The sequence below is a fragment of the Cervus elaphus genome, chromosome 15 (genome assembly GCF_910594005.1).
Source record: "Cervus elaphus chromosome 15, mCerEla1.1, whole genome shotgun sequence".
In the NCBI taxonomy this organism is placed as follows: domain Eukaryota; kingdom Metazoa; phylum Chordata; class Mammalia; order Artiodactyla; family Cervidae; genus Cervus; species Cervus elaphus.
The window spans coordinates 6,520,135-6,540,518 of NC_057829.1; the positions used below are offsets into that span (position 1 = coordinate 6,520,135).

At 43.4% G+C, this 20,384-nt stretch overlaps 1 protein-coding gene across 2 annotated transcripts; it reads left to right on the top strand.

Moving 5' to 3' along the window:
• The first annotated feature begins 1,227 nt into the window (after positions 1-1,227).
• Positions 1,228-19,100, top strand: RBM34 (RNA binding motif protein 34). Of its 2 annotated transcripts, none has more exons than XM_043924951.1 (11): positions 1,228-1,360; positions 1,469-1,643; positions 1,854-1,990; positions 6,596-6,827; positions 8,281-8,340; positions 11,801-11,844; positions 13,073-13,156; positions 13,302-13,365; positions 15,544-15,583; positions 15,808-15,926; positions 18,761-19,100. In XM_043924951.1, the coding sequence occupies exons 1-11, from the start codon at positions 1,308-1,310 to the stop codon at positions 19,037-19,039; spliced, it is 1,287 nt and encodes a 428-aa protein (XP_043780886.1). In that variant the 5' UTR covers positions 1,228-1,307; the 3' UTR covers positions 19,040-19,100. The 2 variants fall into 2 exon arrangements, with proteins under 2 accessions (XP_043780886.1, XP_043780887.1); XM_043924952.1 differs by having other exon boundaries at positions 15,808-15,960; positions 18,761-18,899.
• Positions 19,101-20,384: the final 1,284 nt, after the last annotated feature.

Sequence of the window (20,384 nt, forward strand, 5' to 3'; positions counted from 1 at the left end):
AGGGAATTTTCCCAAATGAGTTGAGCCTTGAAGGATGGGTACAATTTTGCTGGTGGCAATGAGGGGTAAAGAGGAGGGCAATAGTGGAGGAAGGCATAACAAAAATAAGGAATGACAGAAGCTTGTGGAATAACGAGGTGGTGGGAAAAAGCAGGCTTTGGAGGCTTGGACCTAGGAGATGGGGGCTTCCCAGATGGCGCTAGTGGTAAAAGAATTCGCTTGCCAATACAGCTGACAAAGACGTGTGAGTAGGGAAGATCCCCTGGAGGAGGGCATGGCAACCCACTCCAATATTCTTGCCTGGAGAATCCCATGGACAGGGACTCCTGGCAGGCTACAGTCCATAGGATGGCACAGTCGGACACAACTGAAGCGACTTACCACGCACGCTGAGTTGGTTGAGAAAATCGCATTAGCTTTGAGAGCCAATTCAGTGAGCTTAGTCGCGCAGTTGTGTCCGACTCTTTGCGACCCAAGGGATGTAACCCGCCAGATTCCTCTGTCCATGGGATTCTTCAGGCTTTGAGAGCCAAGGATCTCCTTTTCCTGGTATGATAACGCCGAGCAGGTTAGAGCTGTGCGTATGCTCCGCTTAGTCGCTCAGTCCTGTCCGACTCTTTGAGACCCCATGGACTGTAGCCCGCTAGGCTCCGTCTGCCCATGGCAAGAGTACTGGAGTGGGTAGCCATGCCCTCCTCCAGGGGATCTTCTCAACCCAGGGATCGAACCCAGGTCTCCCGCGTTGCAGGCAGATTACCGTCTGAGCCACAAGCGAAGCCCAGGTTAGAGCTGTGGTCTCCCACAATTTCTTCTCAATTTTACTTTGAAATAATGTCAGATTTCAGAAAAGTTGCAAGAGCAGCACAAAGGAGCCCCATGTATCCTTCACACCGATTCATCATTTGTTAATACTGACTGACGTACATCTTTGTAACCTCATTTCCTGACAAACCGCCTCTGTCTTTGACAACGCAGAGATTCTCGTTTGTGTTTTCCCTCTGCTTGGATTGATACCCCACTCGCAGCCTGGCTGATTCTTATTCCTACTTCAGACCTGACCTACTCTCATAGGTCTTAGCCAGAGAGAGAGAGGTGCGAACCGATTCGAAAGTCTGGCTTCGACCGGGAGGCTCGCTGTGTCCGCCCCCATCCGCTATCTCCGCCCCTTCGCCTGCTGTCTCCGCCCCTAGCGCGTCCACAGAGACTCCTGGGGCGGAAGGGGCGTGGCTCCGAGAGCCGAGCAGCCGAGACCCGGAAGTGCGGGCTCACGTGCTGCTGCTGCAGGCTGGGAGGCTTTTAGGTGAAGGATGGCCCTGAAAGGGAAAAACGAACGGGAGAAAAAGCAGAGTGCTCAGGAGAGGTGAGTGGCTCGTGGCTCGTCTGCCTGGGCGGGAATGCGTTTGGGAGCTCGGGGCGTGAGGGGTGGGGCGTGGAATCTTGTCGTTGAGTCTGTGGCGTCTGTGTCTAGAGGGAACCCGGACGGTGGCGCTTGTGGGAATCTGGAAGGAGACTATGAGGTTGGACAAGTCGCCAATAGTTTATTCCGCGGCAAGCAACCCTCCAGGGGCAGTACGGGTCGGCTGGCTTCCCTCTTCGGCTCTGTGAAGCCTCAGCTTCAACCCGTGTACGTGCCTGTGCCTAAAGTAAGTCACTGCGTTCTACTCCGAATGGCCCATTAGAACAACTTTAAAACACCCTACCTACCTTGCAGGGGATGCTTTGTAAACTGGGGCAGATAGGATCAATTTTCAGTAACTTTCCATTACTGGATGTACCAGTGAGAGAGAAAAGATGCTACTTTAGAAAGACCACTAAATGATGAGGTCTCAAACATAACTTGAAACTTTTAAAAGGAAGCCATCAAAAAAAGGAAACGAGATGAGGAGGAAGAAAGTTCACCCCAAATCCAAAGGCCACTTTTGCAAGAACCTGCCAAAAAAATGAAAGTGAAGAAGAAACTTTCTGATGCAGAGAAGAAGTTGGCAAACAGGTTGGTGAAATTCTTTTAAGTTGATGGTAAAGAAATCAGATGGTAACTAAATTGAGATTCTTATACTGGTAATATTCATTTCAGTTTTTTTCCTCACTTTATAGTTCTCTTTAAAATGTTTTTATTATGTTAAGTCCCATACATTTTCAAAAATTGAAAAGAGTAAAGAACCCCATGTACCCAGCATCAGCAGTAATTAATACTTGGCAAATCTTGTTTCATCTTTACCCTGTTCATATCTTCCTCATTGTTTGGAAGCAAACCTAACACTTAGGTTTCATCTGTAAATATTACTGCATGTATATAGAAGGTGAGTTTGGTTTTCTTAAACTTACTCAGTCAGAGATCAGATTCCTCCATTAGCTCAATTTTTTTAAAAACAGTTTATTTGAATTGAGATCCATATAACAGTACCAAATACATTTCTAGTTAACGTTCCTCAGTCTCTCAGACCACTCTTCACGCTTTTTATATCTCTGTTGTCTGTTGGCAGGTGATCTTGTTACCTATTCTGAGAGTTATGAATTGCTAACAGTTGTGAATTACTCCTTTCATCCTCCTCCTGATTGCAGCTATGCACATTTTTAGTTTCTTCCCCTTTTAGAGAAGGGTGTCTTACTCCCTGTCCAAGATTACTGCAGTCACCTGTACTGTTTATATATACCACGTACCTCTTCTGCCTTCTCAGAGGTTATGCCATCAGATACCTACATCCATTTCTCCTCTTTCCTATGTCTGATCTGTCCACTCAACATTCTCTTAAAGATTCTCATCTTAAAGGAATCCAACAAACCCCTGTCCACAGACATATGTGAACCCCAAATCTGTCTTTCATCATTGAGCTTTTAGAAAAAGAAGTCTCTACTTGCTCTCTCTTCCTTTTCTTGATCTATCTTCTCTTCCACACACTGGCACTCTGGTTGTTAATTTTTCATTTGATCTGACCATACTTCTGAAACAGTGCTCAAGGAAGCCATTCTGACCTAGGTGCCCCATTTAATAGGGAGCACTGCCTCTAACTGTAGCCCTCTCTTTTACATGTCACGTGGTTGCTATTCTTCTTGAAGCTATTGCATTCTTTGATGGCAACCTCTTCCAAGTCTCCAGTTCTCTGTCTGTTCCTTCTCACTGTTATCTCAGGCACCGTTCCTTCTGACTCTTCCTTCCTTAAATGTTCATTTCGCTTGGGGTTCTGTTCTGGGTCATCTCATGATTCTTTTTTATACCCATCTATCTGGGCAGTCTCCCAGTCTCTGTGGCTCTAGCATTTTGATCTTGCTGTCTCTTTTTAAAACATAGATTTATTTGACTGAGCCAGGTCTTAGTTGTCACATGAGGGGTCTTTTGGTTGCAGCACGTGGGATATAATTCTCTGACCAGGGATGGAAAATGGCCTCCCTGCCTTGGGAGCGCTGAGTCTTAGCCACTGGTGAAAGTGAAAGTGAGAGTTGCTCAGACGTGTCCAACTCTTTGCGACTGCATGGACTGTAACCCTCCAGGCTCCTCTGTCCATGAGATTTTCCAGGCGAGAATACTGGAGTGGGTTGCCGTTTCCTTCTCCAGGGGATCTTCCCGACCCAGGGATTGAACCCAGGTCTCCCGCGTTGAGGGCAGATTTTTTACTGTCTGATCACAAGGGAAGCCCACTGGACCATCAGGGAAATCCCCTGATCTCTGTTGCTTGATCTGTAAACCTGTATGTCTGTTTGTCAGCCTGTTCATTGTTCTTGTTTGTTCAGTTGCTCAGTGGTGTCCGACTCTTTGCAACCCCGCGGACTGCAGCACGCCAGCTTCCCTGTCTTTAACCATCTTCGGGAGTTTGCTCAAACTAATGTCCATTGAGTTGGTAATGCCATCCATCATCTCATCTTCTGTCGTCCCCTTCTCCTGCCCTCAATCTTTCCAAGCACCAGGGTCTTTTCCAGTGAGTCGGCTCTTTTCATCAGATGGCCAATATATTGGAGCTTCAGCCTCAGCATCAGTCCTTCCAATGAATATTCAGAGTTGATTTCCTTTAAGATTGACTGGTTGGATCTCCTTGTAATCCAAGGGGCTCTCAAAAGTCTTCAACACCACAGTTTGAAAGCATCAATTCTTTGGCAGTGTCAAATCATGCGATGCTCTGCTGCCCATTGGCTTATTCATATACACCTCAAATTCAGGATGCTTCAAACTGATCTCATTATCCTCATCATACCTGTTTCTCTGCATGAGTGGTGCCATCAGCCTTCCAGTTGCCTGAGCCTGTGACTTGGGAGTCATCTTAGACTCCTTCTTTTCCCTACATATCTCATAAGTTGCCAAGTCCTCATGATGCTATCTTTTAATTATCTCTTATAATCCGCTTTCCCTTTCCACCACCTCTCTTGCTCTGGTGGGTTTGTTGTCTTCTGAGATGCCTGCAGTTGTAACTGTCTCCTTACTGGTCTCCCTTACCCAGCCTTGCCACATTCATAACTATCTTCTGCTCTGCTGCCCATAATGTGAAATGCCAGACTGAATGAATCACAAGCTGGAATCAAGACTATCAGGAGAAATACCAGCAACCTCAGATACGCAGATAGTACTTTAATGGCAGAAAGTAAAGAGGAACTAAAGAGCCTCTTGATGAGGGTGAAAGAGGAGAGTGAAAAAGCTGGCTTAAACCTTAGTATTCAAAAAACTAAGATCATGGCATCTGGTCCCATCACTTCATGGCAAATAAATGGGGGAAAAGTGGAAACAGTGACAGACTTTTTTTTCTTGGGCGTCAGAATCACTGCAGATGGTGACTGCAGCCATGAAATTAAAAGACTGCTCCTTGGAAGAAAAGCTATGATAAACATAGATAGCGTATTAAAAATCAGACATCACTTTGCTCTGCTATAGTCAAAGCTATGGTGTTTGCAGTGGTCAGGTGCAGATGTGAGAGTTGGACCATAAAGAAGGCTGTGTGCTGAAGAATTGATGCTTTCAAACTATGGTGCTGGAAAAGACTCTTGAGAGTCGCTTGGACTGCAAGGAGATCAAACCAGTCAATCTTAAAGGAAATCAGTCCTGAATATTCACTGAAAAGACATGCTGAAGCTCCAATATTTTGGCTACCTGATGCGAAGAACCGATTCATTGGAAAAGACCCTGGTGCTGGGAGAGATTGAGGGCAGAAGGGCACGACAGAGAATGAGATATTTGGGTGGCATCACCAACTCAATGCACATGAATTTAAGCAAACTCCAGGAGATAGTAAAGGGCAGGGAAGCCTCCTGGCATGCTGCAGTCCATGGGGTCCCAAAGAATCGACACGACTGAGTGACTGAAGAGCAGCTGCTGCCCAAATGACGTTTTTCAGGCACCTTCAGGGTCTTCAGGGGTTCCTCATCTTCTGTGGGATAAAATCTAAGCACTTTTGCATAACAGGCATGGTCCTTATTGATCTGCTGCTACTGCTGCTGCTGCTGCTAAGTCACTTCAGTTGTGTCCGACTCTTAGCGACCCCATGGACCACAGCCTACCAGGCTCCTCCATCCATGGGATTTTCCAGGCAAGAGTACTGGAGTGGGGTGCCATTGCCTTCTCCAACTTTACAATACTGGTAGAATTTATTGGATTGGCCAAAAAGTTCGTTCAGGTTTTTCTATAACATCTTATGGAAAGACCCAAATGACCTTTTTGGGCAAGCCAATAATTTTGATAAGCAGTCCTTTAAATATTGCAGTAGGAAATCTGGTCTCTCCTGTTAGTCAGATTGGTTTTACAAAGTTAAGTACTTTGCTGATCTATTAACCTTAATAGAGCACCTGGGAGTGCTGCAGTAACTCTAGAATTCTAGAACAGAGAATGAAATTAGGCATTGGTAGTCAGTCAGTTCAGTCGCTCAGTTGTGTCCGACTCTTTGCATGAACCACAGCACACCAGGCCTCCCTGTCCATCACCAACTCCCCAAGTCTACCCAAACTCATGTCCATTGAGTCGGTGATGCCATCCAACCATCCCATCTTCCCTTGTCCCCTTCTCCTCCTGCCTTCAATCCTTCCCAATGTCAGGGTCTTTTCAAATGAGTCAACTCTTTGCATCAGGTGGCCAAAATACTGGAGTTTCAGCTTCAGTATTACTCCTTCCAGTGAACACCCAGGACTGATCTCCTTTAGGATGGACTGGTTGGATCTCCTTGCAGTCCAAGGGACTTTGAAGAGTCTTCTCCAAAACCACAGTTCAAAAGCATCAATTTTTCTGCACTCAGCTTTCTTTATAGTCCAACTCTCAGGTCCATACGTGACTACTGGAAAAACCTTAGCCTTGACTAGATGGACCTTTGTTGACACTGGTAGAAGGTAAACTAAATCCCCAAGAGCTTCACGTGAACCAGCTTTTGTTTGAGTGATCTTTTGTTACTTTATTAGTTGGCAGTTTTAACCTATCTTCAGAAATTGACCTTAACTTTTGCTAACTCTTGAGTTTCCTAAAGATACAAGTCACATTTTGATAATGCTGTTTAAATGTAGATGTAATTATGAATGGTAAGTTTATGTATAGGAAAGCCAGAAGGAGGTGGGAAGTATTCCTAATCTGTGCTTTGTCAGATGCTAGACCTGACTTCCATGCCCTCTTTTTTTTTGGCTTAAAAAGAGAAGATGCTTTAGCAAGCGCTGATTTAGAAGAAGAAATTCACCAGAAACAAGGACAGAAAAGGAAAAATTCTCAACCTGGTGTTACAGTCGCAGATAAAAAAGTACTTGATGATGTAGATGAGACAGTTGTAAATCGAAGAAAGAAAATTCAGATCAACCAAGAAGAAGAGAGATTAAAGAATGAGAGAACTGTGTTTGTTGGGAATCTGCCTGTCACCTGTAATAAGAAGGTGAGTGTATAGTCTGTATGTTATAAACATGCAGAGAAATTATTAATTCATAATTCTGTTTTTGTGTTTGTGTGTTACGGGCTCAGTCATGTCCGGCTTTGCAAACCCATGGACTGCGGTCCACGAGGTTCCTCTGTCTGTGCAAATTTCCAGGCAAGAATACTGGAAAGGGTTGCCATTTCCTCCTCCAAGGAATCTTCTCAACCCGGGGGACTGAACCCAAGTCTCCCACATTGCAGGCAGGTTCCTTATGGTCTGAGCCGCCCGAGAAGGCCATTATCACTTTATGGAATAAGCACATAATTAATAAGTCACTAATATATAATTTCATTATAAGTGACTGTGTAAATCACTTGATAGGTTCATTCCAGCATCCACCTGCTCCTTTCCATTCCCAGAGTCTCTGCTCTAATTCAGGCTTTTGCAAATCTTGTCTGAACTGTCGCAGTGCTCTCCTCCCTGGTTTTTTCCTCCAGCTTTCTCTTCTGTTGCATGTCACAAGAACAGAAGCGCGGTGTGTGCAGTGATGCTTATTTTTCTTCTTCACTTCTCTGTCACTAGCACTTGAAACAGTGTCTGGTGTGAATGCATCCTTCCTAAGTGTCCTCCATTATGTGGAGTTTGCTCAACCAAGACATGCCCTGTTCTTTGTGTGTGTTCATGTGATAGTCACCCTGATGGCAATCCCTTGGGTCAAAATCCTGCTTATCTTTTGAGGAACAGTTTCAGTTCCGCTTTCTTAAAACAGTACAAGAAGCTTACTTTCTGATTTTTCCCTTTCCCCTTTGGCCTTTTGTCTCCTAGCTTTTGATGTGTGGTTATTTTGTAGAATATAATCCATTTTCCATAGTAGCATAGTTTCGGTTTGGTTACTTTTCTTCGTGTTAGATTATAAGGGCTCAAGGGAAGAGAGTGTTTGTGGAGCTTTACATGTTAAATAAGTTATTTTTGAATTAAAGTTGCTTATAGACATTATTGTGTGAGCTGTCAAATATACACATTCTTCACATCCTGAGCCAGTCAAAAGAATAATGTATACAATTACCCAAAGGTTTTTCTTGAATCTGATGGTCTCAGTTCCAGACAATTGGGAAATTTCCCATAGTGACATAAGCATCCTTAAAATCCATTTCTGGTTTAAATAAGCCAATGTGAAAAGATGGCAGAATCTGGGGAGCACATAATGCTAGTTTACATGTAGTAAAAGATTATGAAAGATTGAAAGGCAGAAATGTGTATTTCAGGGATAGTAACATGACCTGTGTTTTTTATATATATAAGTTTCAGTAAAAACTTTTGTCTTCTAACTGAATAGTTACTTACTTTTCCTGAAATATTCTTGAAATGTGATAGGAAAAGATTATCCAACCATTTTACTTAATTCTGTTTCATGGTACTTATTTGATTTTCTTAAAATGGACTAAAATATATGTATCTTTTTTTTTTATTTTAGAAGCTGAAGTCATTTTTTAAAGAGTATGGACAGATAGAATCTGTACGATTTCGTTCTCTGGTATGTTTTCCTTCCTTGAAAGTACATCATCTGAAAATGTATTGCATGTGAATCAGACTTTTTCATGTGTTGGTTTTAGTGAGATGAAGGAGCCCTTGACTTTAACCTTCAGAATCAACAGGCTCAAATCGAGCGCCAAAGCAGAGTCACACTTGCTGTCTATTACTGACCCTTGGACTTTGTTAGGTAATTTAATGAGTTCACATAGTAAAGTGATATCCTTCCTAAGTATTGGAGGGTGCATCTGTGACTTTTGTTTGTGAGTCAGTTGAACAGGTGGAGACGTTCAACCTATTGAGTAGCATTTCTGGAATCACAGCTGTTCATATGGGGGGTTTGCCTGACTCTGCAGAGCAGTACTTATGCTCTGACATAGAAAGATAAAGTATGTTTAATCAGTTTAATGTTAAAACTTTATGGAAGTAAATGGTATCTGATTTCACCAATTGAGTGCTCTGTAGACCAGTTATAGCCATGTTCCTTGGTACATGAAGAAGCATCATTCATAGATTTTTTTTTAATATAATTAATATGTATTAGAATATAAGAAATGTTTATTCCTTGTTTCAAACTGCTCTTTCTCAGCGTGGTTCCCTAAAATGGGGTTTCTCAACCTTGATACCATTGACATTTGATGCTGGATAATTATGTGTTGTTGGGCCCTGGCCTGTGCAATACAGCATCCCTGGCCTCTACCCGCTAGGTGCCGGTAGCATCCTTCCCACCCAGTGGTAACAGCCAATTGCCAGACGTCCCCAGCAGGCAGAACTGCCCACTTCTCTAAAAGTGGACCTTTCTTAAGGTTTTGGCACAGTCTCCATGATTACTCTCATGGTGATGGTTTCTCCCGTTTATCACGTGTGTCTTCTGTCAGCCCTTTTGAGTCCTGTCTCCTCGGGTCAGATCCTTGCCTGCCACATCCACGGGGTTGTCCTGCCAGCACCCCGTTTTCAGCCCTCTGTGCTCACCTCACCCGCATCGCTCCCGTACCCCGTTCCATGCCATCTGCTGATTATCTGTTCTTTAGTACCGCTCAGACTGCCGGCCTTGGACTCTTTTCTTTAGCCCATCCCGCCTGCTGCTTGTCATCTCTGCCTGGGTTTCAGCTGTGGTTTCTTCTGAAAATGAGTCATTCCTTTCTTTTTCCATTGTCCCCCCTAAGTTTTCACTTCTTGCCAAAATAGTTGCAGAGGCCTATTAGAGTTCCTGCTTTCAGTCTGCCTCACATGTATCCAACACACCTCTGTCTACTTAATCTTCCTAAAGCGCTTCTTCCTGGAACTCCTAACCCGAAATCCCTCTCCTCCACCTCCCCTCCCGTGAACATCACACACACACACACACCCCTGCCTCGGCTTGGTGTTCTCCTTGAGGAGCCAGCCCGGCTTCTTCAGTATCCCTGAATCCCTGGTGAGTGAGGTGAGCCTGCCACCTGCCCTCCGGCCCCCGGCACCTCACTGCGGTCCTTAGGAGGCGGCCGTGACATTGTGATGCTGCTCCTGCTCCCCCAGGCTGTGAGCCCAACTGCCCCTGGGGTCACCAGCACCTAGTTCACATCAAATATGTATGGAGGTGCCTAAAATCTTGTCATTTTTTTAGCTGTTCGTTCTTCCCGACATCCTGACGGTCTGCGCGGGGTGGCCCTGGCGCCCTGCACTCTTCCCCTCGTGACCTGCCTGCAGCCTGGGCGCTGCGCTTGCAGCAGATCATATCCACCCTCGGCCTTTTGCTCAGTTCTTTGTTTTTTAACTTAGGTAAAATTGGTATGTGACGTTATGTTAATTTCAGGTGTTAATGTAACAGTCAGCGTCTGTTTACACTACGGAGTGGTCCCCACAATGAGTCCAGTCACCGTCTCTCACTGTGCACTTGGCCCCTTCACTCATTTTGCCCACTCTCTACGCCCTTCTCTCTGGGTCTCCACCAGTCTGTTCTCTGTATCTCTTGAGTTTTATTTTGTTTTTTAATTTGGTCGTATTGTGAGGCTTGTAGGATTTTAGTCTCCCAACCAGGGATCAAACCTGCGCCCTTGGCAGTGAGAGCACCGTGTGCTAACCACTGGACCACTGGGGAATTCCCTGTTTTGTTTTTTATTTTTTTGTTTTGTTTTTTAGATTGCACGTATAAGTGACATCATAGGGTATTTGTCTTTATTTCCCTTAGTGTACCCTCAGCATGTATCCATGTTGTTGCAAATGGCAAGATTTCCTTCTTTTTTATGGCTGAGGAGTATTTCACTGAGAGTATACATTGCCATGTATATTCTGGCAGTCCTTCTTAAACTCTCATTTTGCCCATCAAGATAATATGTATTTTTCAGAAGGCATTTAAGATGTCACTTATTCAAGGCTTTTTGATAACTTTATAACATCAAGTGGTATTTCTTCCCTCTGAATCCCTTTTGTAATTTACTGCCCTCTGCTCTGTCTGTTCATGCTTTCCTCTGATAGCAGGCCACAGGCCCCCGAGAGCTCCTGGAATGCACCAAGCAGATGTGCTTTGATGCCTGGCATTCACACGTTGGTTATTCATGAGGGCATTTCTCACGTCTTGTGCTGTATTTCTGTCTATATTCTGAGAGTTTTACCATTTGTTAGTTTGAGCAAGACAAACTCAGAAGTAGTAGTTGAAATTTCTTACTTTTACTATGTGAACTATCAAATGACTAAAAGACAAGTTTTCCAGAGGAGATTTATAGTGCCTGCCCTAAATGAGATGGGCATTTATAGATACCCCTGGACTGTGAGCCTGGCAGTTTGTATCTTTTTACCTTCCTGCTCACAGTACCTGGTGGTATCTGGCACATTGCTGTTAGGCACCGTTGTTGACTGGGATTCCCACCTTCTCCGTAAAGTTTTCCCTACCTGTTCCCATCACTCTTAGGTACTATGTATGACTGAAAATAGCATGATCCTGAAAAAAGGCAGATTCCATTATTTGTCCAAGGACAGATACTGAAGGGTTTTGCTTTGTTTTTGCCAGTTGACTTACATAAACTCTTAGAGATATGAGTGAAGTCATGTTTTCTTATATTATTTATCAATTAAGTTAGACATATTTAAAATCATATAGCATATTCAATAAAATGTCAACTTAGAAATATCTCTTTTTTCCATGATCACTTTATAAAACAATTTTCCTTAACACTGTTCACATGTGTCTTCAGCAACATTGTCCCCTCATATGACCAGCAACCCCTTCAAGTCATCCGTTATTTCCGCCTCGTTTGAGAGTCGCTGCCTATGAAATCTGAATATGGCAGTGTCATTGGAAGTGTTTGTCCTCAGCCACAAGGACCCATTCATGCAGCGCTAGGAAAGTTGTTTCTGATCCAGTGTTTCCTTAGTTTTTAATTCCATATCGGAGTTAGGTATTTGTAATTCAATTAATTAAAATATAATTATTTTGAAATAATGTCAAATGATGTCTTTCCTGTAATACTTCTTTTTTTCTCTTAAAGATTCCAGCAGAGGGAACTTTGTCCAAAAAGTTGGCGGCAATAAAGTAAGTTTATAATTAGAGAAAGGGAGTACTTATAAATTCTCTTCCATTTTGGTGAAAAATGAGATAATTTCTTAACCTCACAGATGTTTATATTTGGATGAACCATCATGGTTTATTGTTTCTGATGTCTATAATAACATATAAATTTGTCAGATGTGTGTCTTCAAGCCTCAATGTAAGTTGTAGAGTCACAGAAAGAATTGCAGAATAACTTAAAATGATTCATGAGCAATGAGAAATTTCTGAGATGTTTAATCAGACATAGTGTGTGAAGAGAATAAGATAGTTTTGCAAAAAAAAAAAAGGAAAAGAAAGTTTTGCATCTAAATATTCTATTATAAATCACAAGCATCACATTTCATCAGTGCTAAGGCACACATTTCCTGTACCTTAACATTTTTAAGCTCAAAATGCGTCTTCAAATCAGAGGTGCCTCATGATTGCTATTGGCTGGCCAGGTTTTTCCAGGGGAATTCTTTAGGTCAAACTATAAGATAAATGGGGAATCAGATTAAACAGGATTCTAAAGACTTTTCAAGTGGAAAACTGTACAAAACCACAGTATGCCTCGGGGTCAACACTTGGGTGATAAAAGCACATAGACAGGCAGGGAAGTAGTTCCTATAAAGGTGGGCGTGGTGGTTGCCTTTGAAGGGGAAGGGCTGCGGTTGTTGGGGCCACAGAGAGGCTAAGGGGGTGCTAAGCGCTTCATTGTTTCAGTCGTGTCCGACTCTTGGCGACCCCATGGACTGCAGCCCGCCAGCCTCCTCTGTCCATGGGATTCTCCAGGCAAGAATACTGGAGTGGGTTGCTATTTGGGTATTACCCTGTTAATGGTTTCCTTAGCTGTACACATTTACAGGTTTGCACAGCTTTTATTTTACAGTAAAAAGGAAAAGGCAAGTTGTTTTTCCCATTTGTGTGTGTATTAGATCCAGAGCTGCAGCTAAGGTGACAGTTCGTGATGAGGTGGGATTGCCTGGGGTGGGCTCCCGCTTTCTGACAGTGATGACCGGGAAGAGGGCATGGGTCACGTGTTCCACCATTATCTGTACCAGTTGTGTGTTAGTTTTTGGGTTATTACTAAATGTTTATGAAAAGAATTTATGAAAATCCTCCCAGAAATTCTTGTCATAGGTGTTGATTGAGAATGTAAAACGAGCTGTATTTATTTTAGTGACTTTGGGATTAGCAAATTTTACAGTCTTTTTTTTTTTTTTTAATGTAGGCGTAAAATTCATCCCGATCAGAAAAATATTAATGCTTATGTTGTGTTTAAGGATGAGAGTGCTGCTACAAAAGCACTGGAAAGGTAATTTCGTCTCTTTGATGTTTGAGCAGAATTATTCCAAGTATGAGTCCATTCTGTCTTTATTCTTTGGATTCACTTCAGATTAAATACCCCAGTAGCTCAGTGCCTGCTTTTAATAACCATTTTCCCTTCATATTTATAATAGAAATGGGGCCCAGTTTGCAGAAGGATTTCGTGTTAGAGTGGATCTTGCAACCGAGACCTCCTCCGTAAGTAGTTCTTGCCCTGTCTGAAGAACATTTTCTTCTGAGCTTGTGCTGGGAGAGGAGTTGGGTTAGCCGGGAGCGTGAGGGAATTAGAGGAAACCGCCTCTGCCCTCTGTGGTCTCAGCGTGGGCACCTGGGGTGGGCGAGGGCTTAAGTCAGCATTGCTCATTCCTGCTTATGCTCAGCCACTTCAGTCGTGTCCGACTCTTTGTAGCCCCATGGACTCTAGCCCGCCAGGCTCCTCTGTCCATGGGATTTCCCAGGCAAGAACACTGGAGCGGGTTGCCATTTCTCCTCCAGGGGATCTTCTCAAGCCAGGGATGGAACCCACATCTCCTGCATTGACAGGTGGATTCTTTACCACTAAACCACCTGGGAAGCCTCTAGCTTTTGATTTTTTTTTTCTTTTTGGTTGTGCCATGCGGCATGGAGGATCTTAGTTCCCCAAACCAGGGATTGAACCTGCACTCCTTACACTGGAAGCATAGAGTCTTAACCATTGGACTACCAGGGAAGTCCAAGTCAGCATTAGCTTCAAGAAAGTGGTTCCCCAGACTTTTGGACTCAGTGGAAGAAGGCAAGGGTGGGATGATTTGAGAGAATAGCATTGAAACATGTATATTATCATATGTGAAATAAATCGCCAGTCCAGGTTTGATGCATGAGACAGGGTGCTCAGAGCTGGTGCACTGGGATGACCCAGAGGGATGGGATGGGGAGGGAGGTAGGAAGGAGGTTTGGGATGGGGGACACATGTACACCCATGGCTGATTCATGTCAATGTCTAGCAAAAACCACCACAATATTGTAATTAGCCTCCAATTAAAATTAATTAATTAATTTTAAAAAAGTGGTTCCCACTCCTAAGTCATCAGATCCAATAATCCTAGAGAGTGTGGCTGGAAGGTATATTAAAGAGCATCGGAGCCAGCACCTTATTTATAGACTAAGGTCTGGAGTTAAATTACTCATTAACAGTGTTTAGTTCCTGCTCTGTGTCAGGGGTTCAGTGCTGAGACACAGTCTCAGTTGTCTAGGAGTTCGCAGTGTAAAGGTACAGGTGAGCAGATGGGCTGACCATGGCACTGTTTTATGATAAATTCTGTCATAAACATCAGCTCAGGAATGGGCACTCAGTGTGGGAGGTTGCCAGCAAGAAGGGACAAAGGAGGGTTTCCTGGAGAACAGGTGTTCTATCAGTGTTGCATGGGCAAAAAAATTTTGAACACTGTGAATGGTGGGACCAAAACCTAATCCTTTGTGGGGGTTCCAAGAGCTCGATGAAGTTATTAGTGGGTAGAGTGTGAAGAGAGGCCACAGAGTTGCTGTTGGAGGAATAGGTGGAGGGCAGTCATGATGACCCCGGCCTGCCACGTCGAGGAGTCTGGGTTTTGTTCAGAAGCTTTTCCTTGGGGTCTCTTAAAATGAATGAAGCATGAGTTGGTAAGAACTCACTGCAGAGACAGAATGTGTTACTGTCGGTGTCAGGGTGGCTAGGTGAGAAATGACCAAGGCCTGGCTGACTGTCCTGGCTTTGATGGTGGACCTGGCACCAAATAGCAAACTGGCCTGAGGGGCCCAATGTTTGCTCCCCGTTTTTGTGAATAAAGTTTTATTGCTACACAACCATACCCATTACGAGCTCAGCCATGTCCGACTCTCTGCAACCCCGTGGACTGTAGCCCGCCAGCTCCTCTGTGTGGGATTCTTCAGGCAAGAACACGAGTGGGTTGCCATTTCCTCCTCTAGGGACTCTTTCTGACCCAGGAATCGAACCCAGATCTCTTGCATTGGCAGGCGGATGCTTTACCACTGACCCACCTGGGAAGCCCATTAGTTCTGTGTTATTTTGCTTTAACAGCAGAGGCAAGGGGTACAGCAGAGACTGCCTGAAATAGTCGCTTTCTGGCCCTTATAGAAGAGGCGTGCCCACCCCCAGAGGAGCAGGCCTTCCTCGAGCACCGCCACGTTGGCCGTGCCAGCCGTGAGCAGAAGCCACTTCTCGGTCTCGGGCTCATGCCCCTGCGGGAAGGATGGCAGAAGCCGAGTCCACCGGGGGCCTGAGAGGCAGGGGAGCCAGGAGGTGGAGCCCCGTCAGACCTGTGCGGTGAGGGAAGGAGTGGACTTCGTGGTGACTTCCGTTTCCTCTTTCATGACTGACACTTTTATTTTGTGTTTCAGAGGGACAAGAGGTCCGTATTTGTGGGGAATCTCCCATACAGTAAGTTTGTTTAAATAAAAGAGTATCTGTCTGTCATTGAAGTAATGCAGATAACACCCGAGTGGTCGCTCAGTGTTTTGCTCTAAGACTAACTTTAGAAAGTGTGGAGTGTAACTTGACTAATTACTGCGAGGCTGTGCTTACCTTCATATATGATTAAACATCTAGAACTTCCTGAGGCCATGCCAGGTCCTCACTTCCCCTTTGCTTGAACCTGTTTTTAGAAGTTGAAGAATCTGCGGTTGAGAAGCACTTTTTGGCCTGTGGGAACGTTGTGGCTGTGAGGATTGTGCGGGATCAAGTTACTGGAGTCGGCAGAGGCTTTGGCTACGTGCTCTTTGAGGTACGGAGGTTAATGTGTCGTCTCTGTCCTTGAAGTATGTTGGGGGAGGCTGTCCCATCATTCAGCCGTAGCTCTTACTGTTACCCTCAAATTGCACCTTAAGTAAATTCATAACCTGCCATAATAGAGCACTGTTTCTAAAACTGCATCTAACCATGTGATGTCCTGGTTGTTTCTCCATATTGATGTCATGAAATAATGTTTTATTTATTGATTGATGTTGACTTTTGTATCTTTCTTATTTATTCCTAACTGGAGGATAATTGCTTCACAGTACTCTGTTGGTTTTGCCATTCCTCAGCATGAATCAGCTACAGGTGTATACATGTCCCCTGCTTCCTGAAGCTCTGCCACCTCCCACCCATCCCGCCCCTCTAGGTTTTCACAGAGCACCAACTCTGTGCCCCCTGCATCATACAGCAAATTCCCACTGGCTGGCTATTTTACATGTGTTAGTATGTTTCCAGGTAGTATGTTTCTCTCAATTCAGGCCCTCTCTTTCCCCCACTGCATCCATAACTCTGTTCTCTATGTCTGCATTTCCACTGCTGCCCTGAAAATAGGTTCATCAGTACAATCTTTCTAGATTCCATATATATGTATTAATATGCTCTATTGTTTTTCTCTTTCTGACATACTTTGTATAATAGACTCTATTTTAATCCACCTCATTAAAACTGACTCAGATGGCTTTCTTTCTATGGCTGAGTAATATTCCATTGTGTACATGTACCACAACTTCTTCACCCAGTCATCTGCCAATGGACATCTGGGTTGCTTCCCTGTCCTAGCTATGGTAAATAGTGCTGCACTGAACATTAGGGTACACGCATCTTTTTCGGTTATGGTTTCTTCGGGGCTTATGCCCAGTGGTGGGGTTGTTGGGTCAAATGGTAGGTTTATTCCTAGTCTTTCAAGGAATCTCCCTATCATTCTCCATAGTGGCTGCATCAATTTACATTCCCAACAGTTGCCATTTGTTGCAAAGAGGTTGCCATTTGTCCACACCCTGTCCAGCATTTATTGTTTGTAGACTTTTTGATGATGACCATTCTGACCAGTTGAAGGGATAGCTCATTGTAGTTTGATTTGCATTTCTCTAATAGTGAGGGTTGTTGGGCATCTTTTTCATGTGTTTATTAGCCATCTGTATGTCTTTGGAGAAATGTGTGCTAGGTCTTCCGCCTACTTTTTGTTTGGGTTGTTTTTCTGGTATTGAACTGCATGAGCTGCTTGTATATTTTGGAAGTTAATCCTTTGTCAGTTGTTTCATTAAATAATGTTTTAGATGCTGGCTTTTGAAAGTACTGGGCTTCCCTGGTGGCTCAGCAGGACAGAATCCACCTGCTGTGCAGGAGATGCAGGTTCGGTCCCTGGATTGGGGAAAATCCCCTAGAGAAGGAAATGGCAACCCACTCTAGTTTTTGCCTGGGAAATCCCACAGACAGAGGAGCCTGGTGGGCTACAATTCACAGGGTCTCCAAGAGTCAGACACAACTTAGTGACTAAACAACAACATTAAAGGTATTAAAGCTCCAAACCTCTACCTTCTGTAAAAGGAGAAAATTGACTATTCACTCAGCTAGAAGAAAATTGTAGTTTTTGTTACACAGTTTATGTTTCGTTTGCTAAACATTAGCCAGTACCTTGTGTCTGAAATTACTGGAATACATGTACAACCCAAGACACTTAAGTTTTTCTTCCCTCTGCAATCACCCCTTCACACATTTCCTCTCGGTGTTTACCTCTGCTTTTTTTTTTTTTTCACCTCTGCCTTTTTATGGTCATACTTAATACTTGTGAACATAAGGTTCTGTAACCTGCCTTTATGCTGTTCTCTGTTGTGTAAGTATGTTCCATTGAGGGATGTAACATAATTTATACTGTCTTCCCTAGTGTTTCCCGAATGTCACACATACGTACTGTCTTCTCTTTTTCCCTATAATAATGAAATTGGAGTGATTGTTTTTTCCTTCGAATGTTTGCCTCCATTTTTGGATTACTTCTTTAGGAAAGTTCCCCAGTGGGTTATCACTAACCAGATCAAGACATGTGACTGTTTTTAAGGCTCTGTGTATGTGGGACCAGAGGGGTTTGAAGGAAGGGACTCACAGCCTGATGCTTCCATCATGACTGTGGTGTAACAATCTCACTGTCTCTCTGCTCTCTGTCTTCTGACTACTAATAAGTTTGTAAACCCCTATCACCAACATGTCATGAATATTTAGAGTTGTTAACACTGAGTTAGAATGAAAGAGTAACAGTATTTGGGGTTTAAATGGCACCCTGAAGGCATCTAGTCTGACATCTCTGTTCTCAAATGAACCAGTACAGCGGGGGCTTTGCAGGAAGAGACTCGTGAGGAGGAGCTTCACTGGTTTAAAAGGCCACATAGGGTTGATCTACTTAGTTGAAAGCTCATTTTTCATTGAGAAAAATGAAGCCTCTTTGATTGTGGCCTTACCTGGTCATTTGAGAAGGCAGCCTAAGTGCTTCTTGGGAGAAACACATGAGGGTGCATGATTAAACTGCAAGCACAGCTGCTGAAACACTGGGGCTTGGACTTCCTACCTGTGGAAGTGAGCGGGGTTTCCACTTTTTCTTTCTTTGGCCACACCGAGGCAGGTGAGATCGTTGTTCCCAGCGAGGGATGGAACCTGTGCCCCCTGCAGTGGAAACACAGAATTCTAACCACTGAAAACTGCCAGGGAATTCCCGACAGGGGTTTCTGTATTATAAGCTTGAAAATTATTCTAATCCATAAAAGTTGTAATTTTGCTAGATTCTTTGCAGATGAGTTTCTGTAAAATGTAATAAATTGATTTTTATTACAGAATACAGATGCTGTTCATCTTGCTCTGAAATTAAATAATTCTGAATTGATGGGAAGAAAACTTAGAGTCATGCCTTCTGTCCATAAAGAAAAGTTAAAACAAAATTCAAGTCCTAGTTTGAAGAATGTCAGTAAACCTAAGCGGGGACTTAACTGTGCTTCAAAAAGTGTGCAAAATTCTAAAGGTTTGTTTATTGGAGAAAAAGCTGTTCTCATGAAGAAGAAAAAAAAAGGACAGAAGAAAAGTAGACACACTAAGACACAGAAAAAGCAGAAATAACAACCCGAAGCTTTTTTTTTTTCTTTCACTAACTACTGGTAATAAAATTGTGATAAATCCATGTACTGAGTTTCGGAATTTTTTATATATGTGAAAGATGGACACTTTTTCAGTTATTCATGTTGTAATACTACCTTTGAAGCAACTATTTTAAGATGCAGCAGTTCAGTCATCATGTAATACTGCTGATGGTATGAGAGATGATTTTAAGTGTAGGGTGAACATTTAGAATTTTAGTGGTTATGTATTATTCTACCATAGGTTGCAAATATACAATACCTGTCATTTTAAAGAATTACTTGGGATGAGACTAAATTTAAAAGTGAGTAAATTTAAAGGAAAATGAAACAACCATAATACTTATTGTACCTAGACAAAGTATCTAAATAAAAGTGGGAATACTGATTGATCTGAGGTCAAATGATAATCCCTAAGAAATAAAGTTTTGAGGGCTGGTATATGATAGCTAGTCATTTTTCTTCCTTTCTTTTGCACTTACAATAAGTGGAGTTCTAGGTTTTAATTTCATTTCATCAACCTAATAACTAAACAGGAATTTTATATCAAATGTAGGTCTGATTTCTTAATTGGTGATTAGATTGGTTATTGCAGTCCTTGGTAAATTTGCTCTAAGGCAGATTTTTACTTTCTAATTTTTTTTAAAGTTTATTTATCTTTGGCTGCACTGAGTCTTGGCCCTTTCTCTGGTTGCAGCAAGCGGGTTGTGGTGAGCAGGCTAAAGGGCGCATGGACTCTAGTTGTGGCGCATGAGGTTAGCTGCCCGACAACACGTGGGATCATCCTGGGGCAGGGATCAGACCTGTGTCCCCTGCATTGGCAGGCGGATTCTTAACTACTGGACAGTCCCACTTCTATTTTTAATTTGAAAAATATTCTCCCAGGAAAACTTGTGATACTTAATGTCACCCAATAGAATGAAACTATTTTTAAAAAATCATATTTAGGGACTTCCCAAGGACTGTTGGACTTCCTTGGTGGCAAGGTAAAGAATCTGCCTGCAGTGGGGAGACCTGGTTTTGATCCGTGGGTGGGGAAGATCCCCTGGAGAAGGGAATGGCTACCCATTCTGGTATTCTTGCCTGAAGAATCCCATGGACAGAGAAGCCTGGTGGGCTACAGTCCATGGGATTGCAGAGTCAGACATGACTGAGCGACTAAGACTTTCACTTTTCATTTTCTGAACTGGAAGCCATCTGATGTGAAGAGCCGACTCATTGGAAAAGACTCAAATACTGGGAAAGATAGAAGGCAAGAGGAGAAGGGTGTGGCAGAGGATGAGATGATTAGACAGCATCACTGACTCAGTGGACATGAATCTGAGCAA

Coding starts and splice junctions, on each gene's coding strand:
- RBM34 (XM_043924951.1), top strand. CDS start 1,308: ATGGCCCTGAAAGGGAAAAACGAACGGGAGAAAAAGCAGAGTGCTCAG. Junction 1,644..1,853: donor TGTACGTGCCTGTGCCTAAA/GTAAGTCACTGC, acceptor AACTTTTAAAAG/GAAGCCATCAAAAAAAGGAA. Junction 11,845..13,072: donor AAAAAGTTGGCGGCAATAAA/GTAAGTTTATAA, acceptor TTTTTAATGTAG/GCGTAAAATTCATCCCGATC.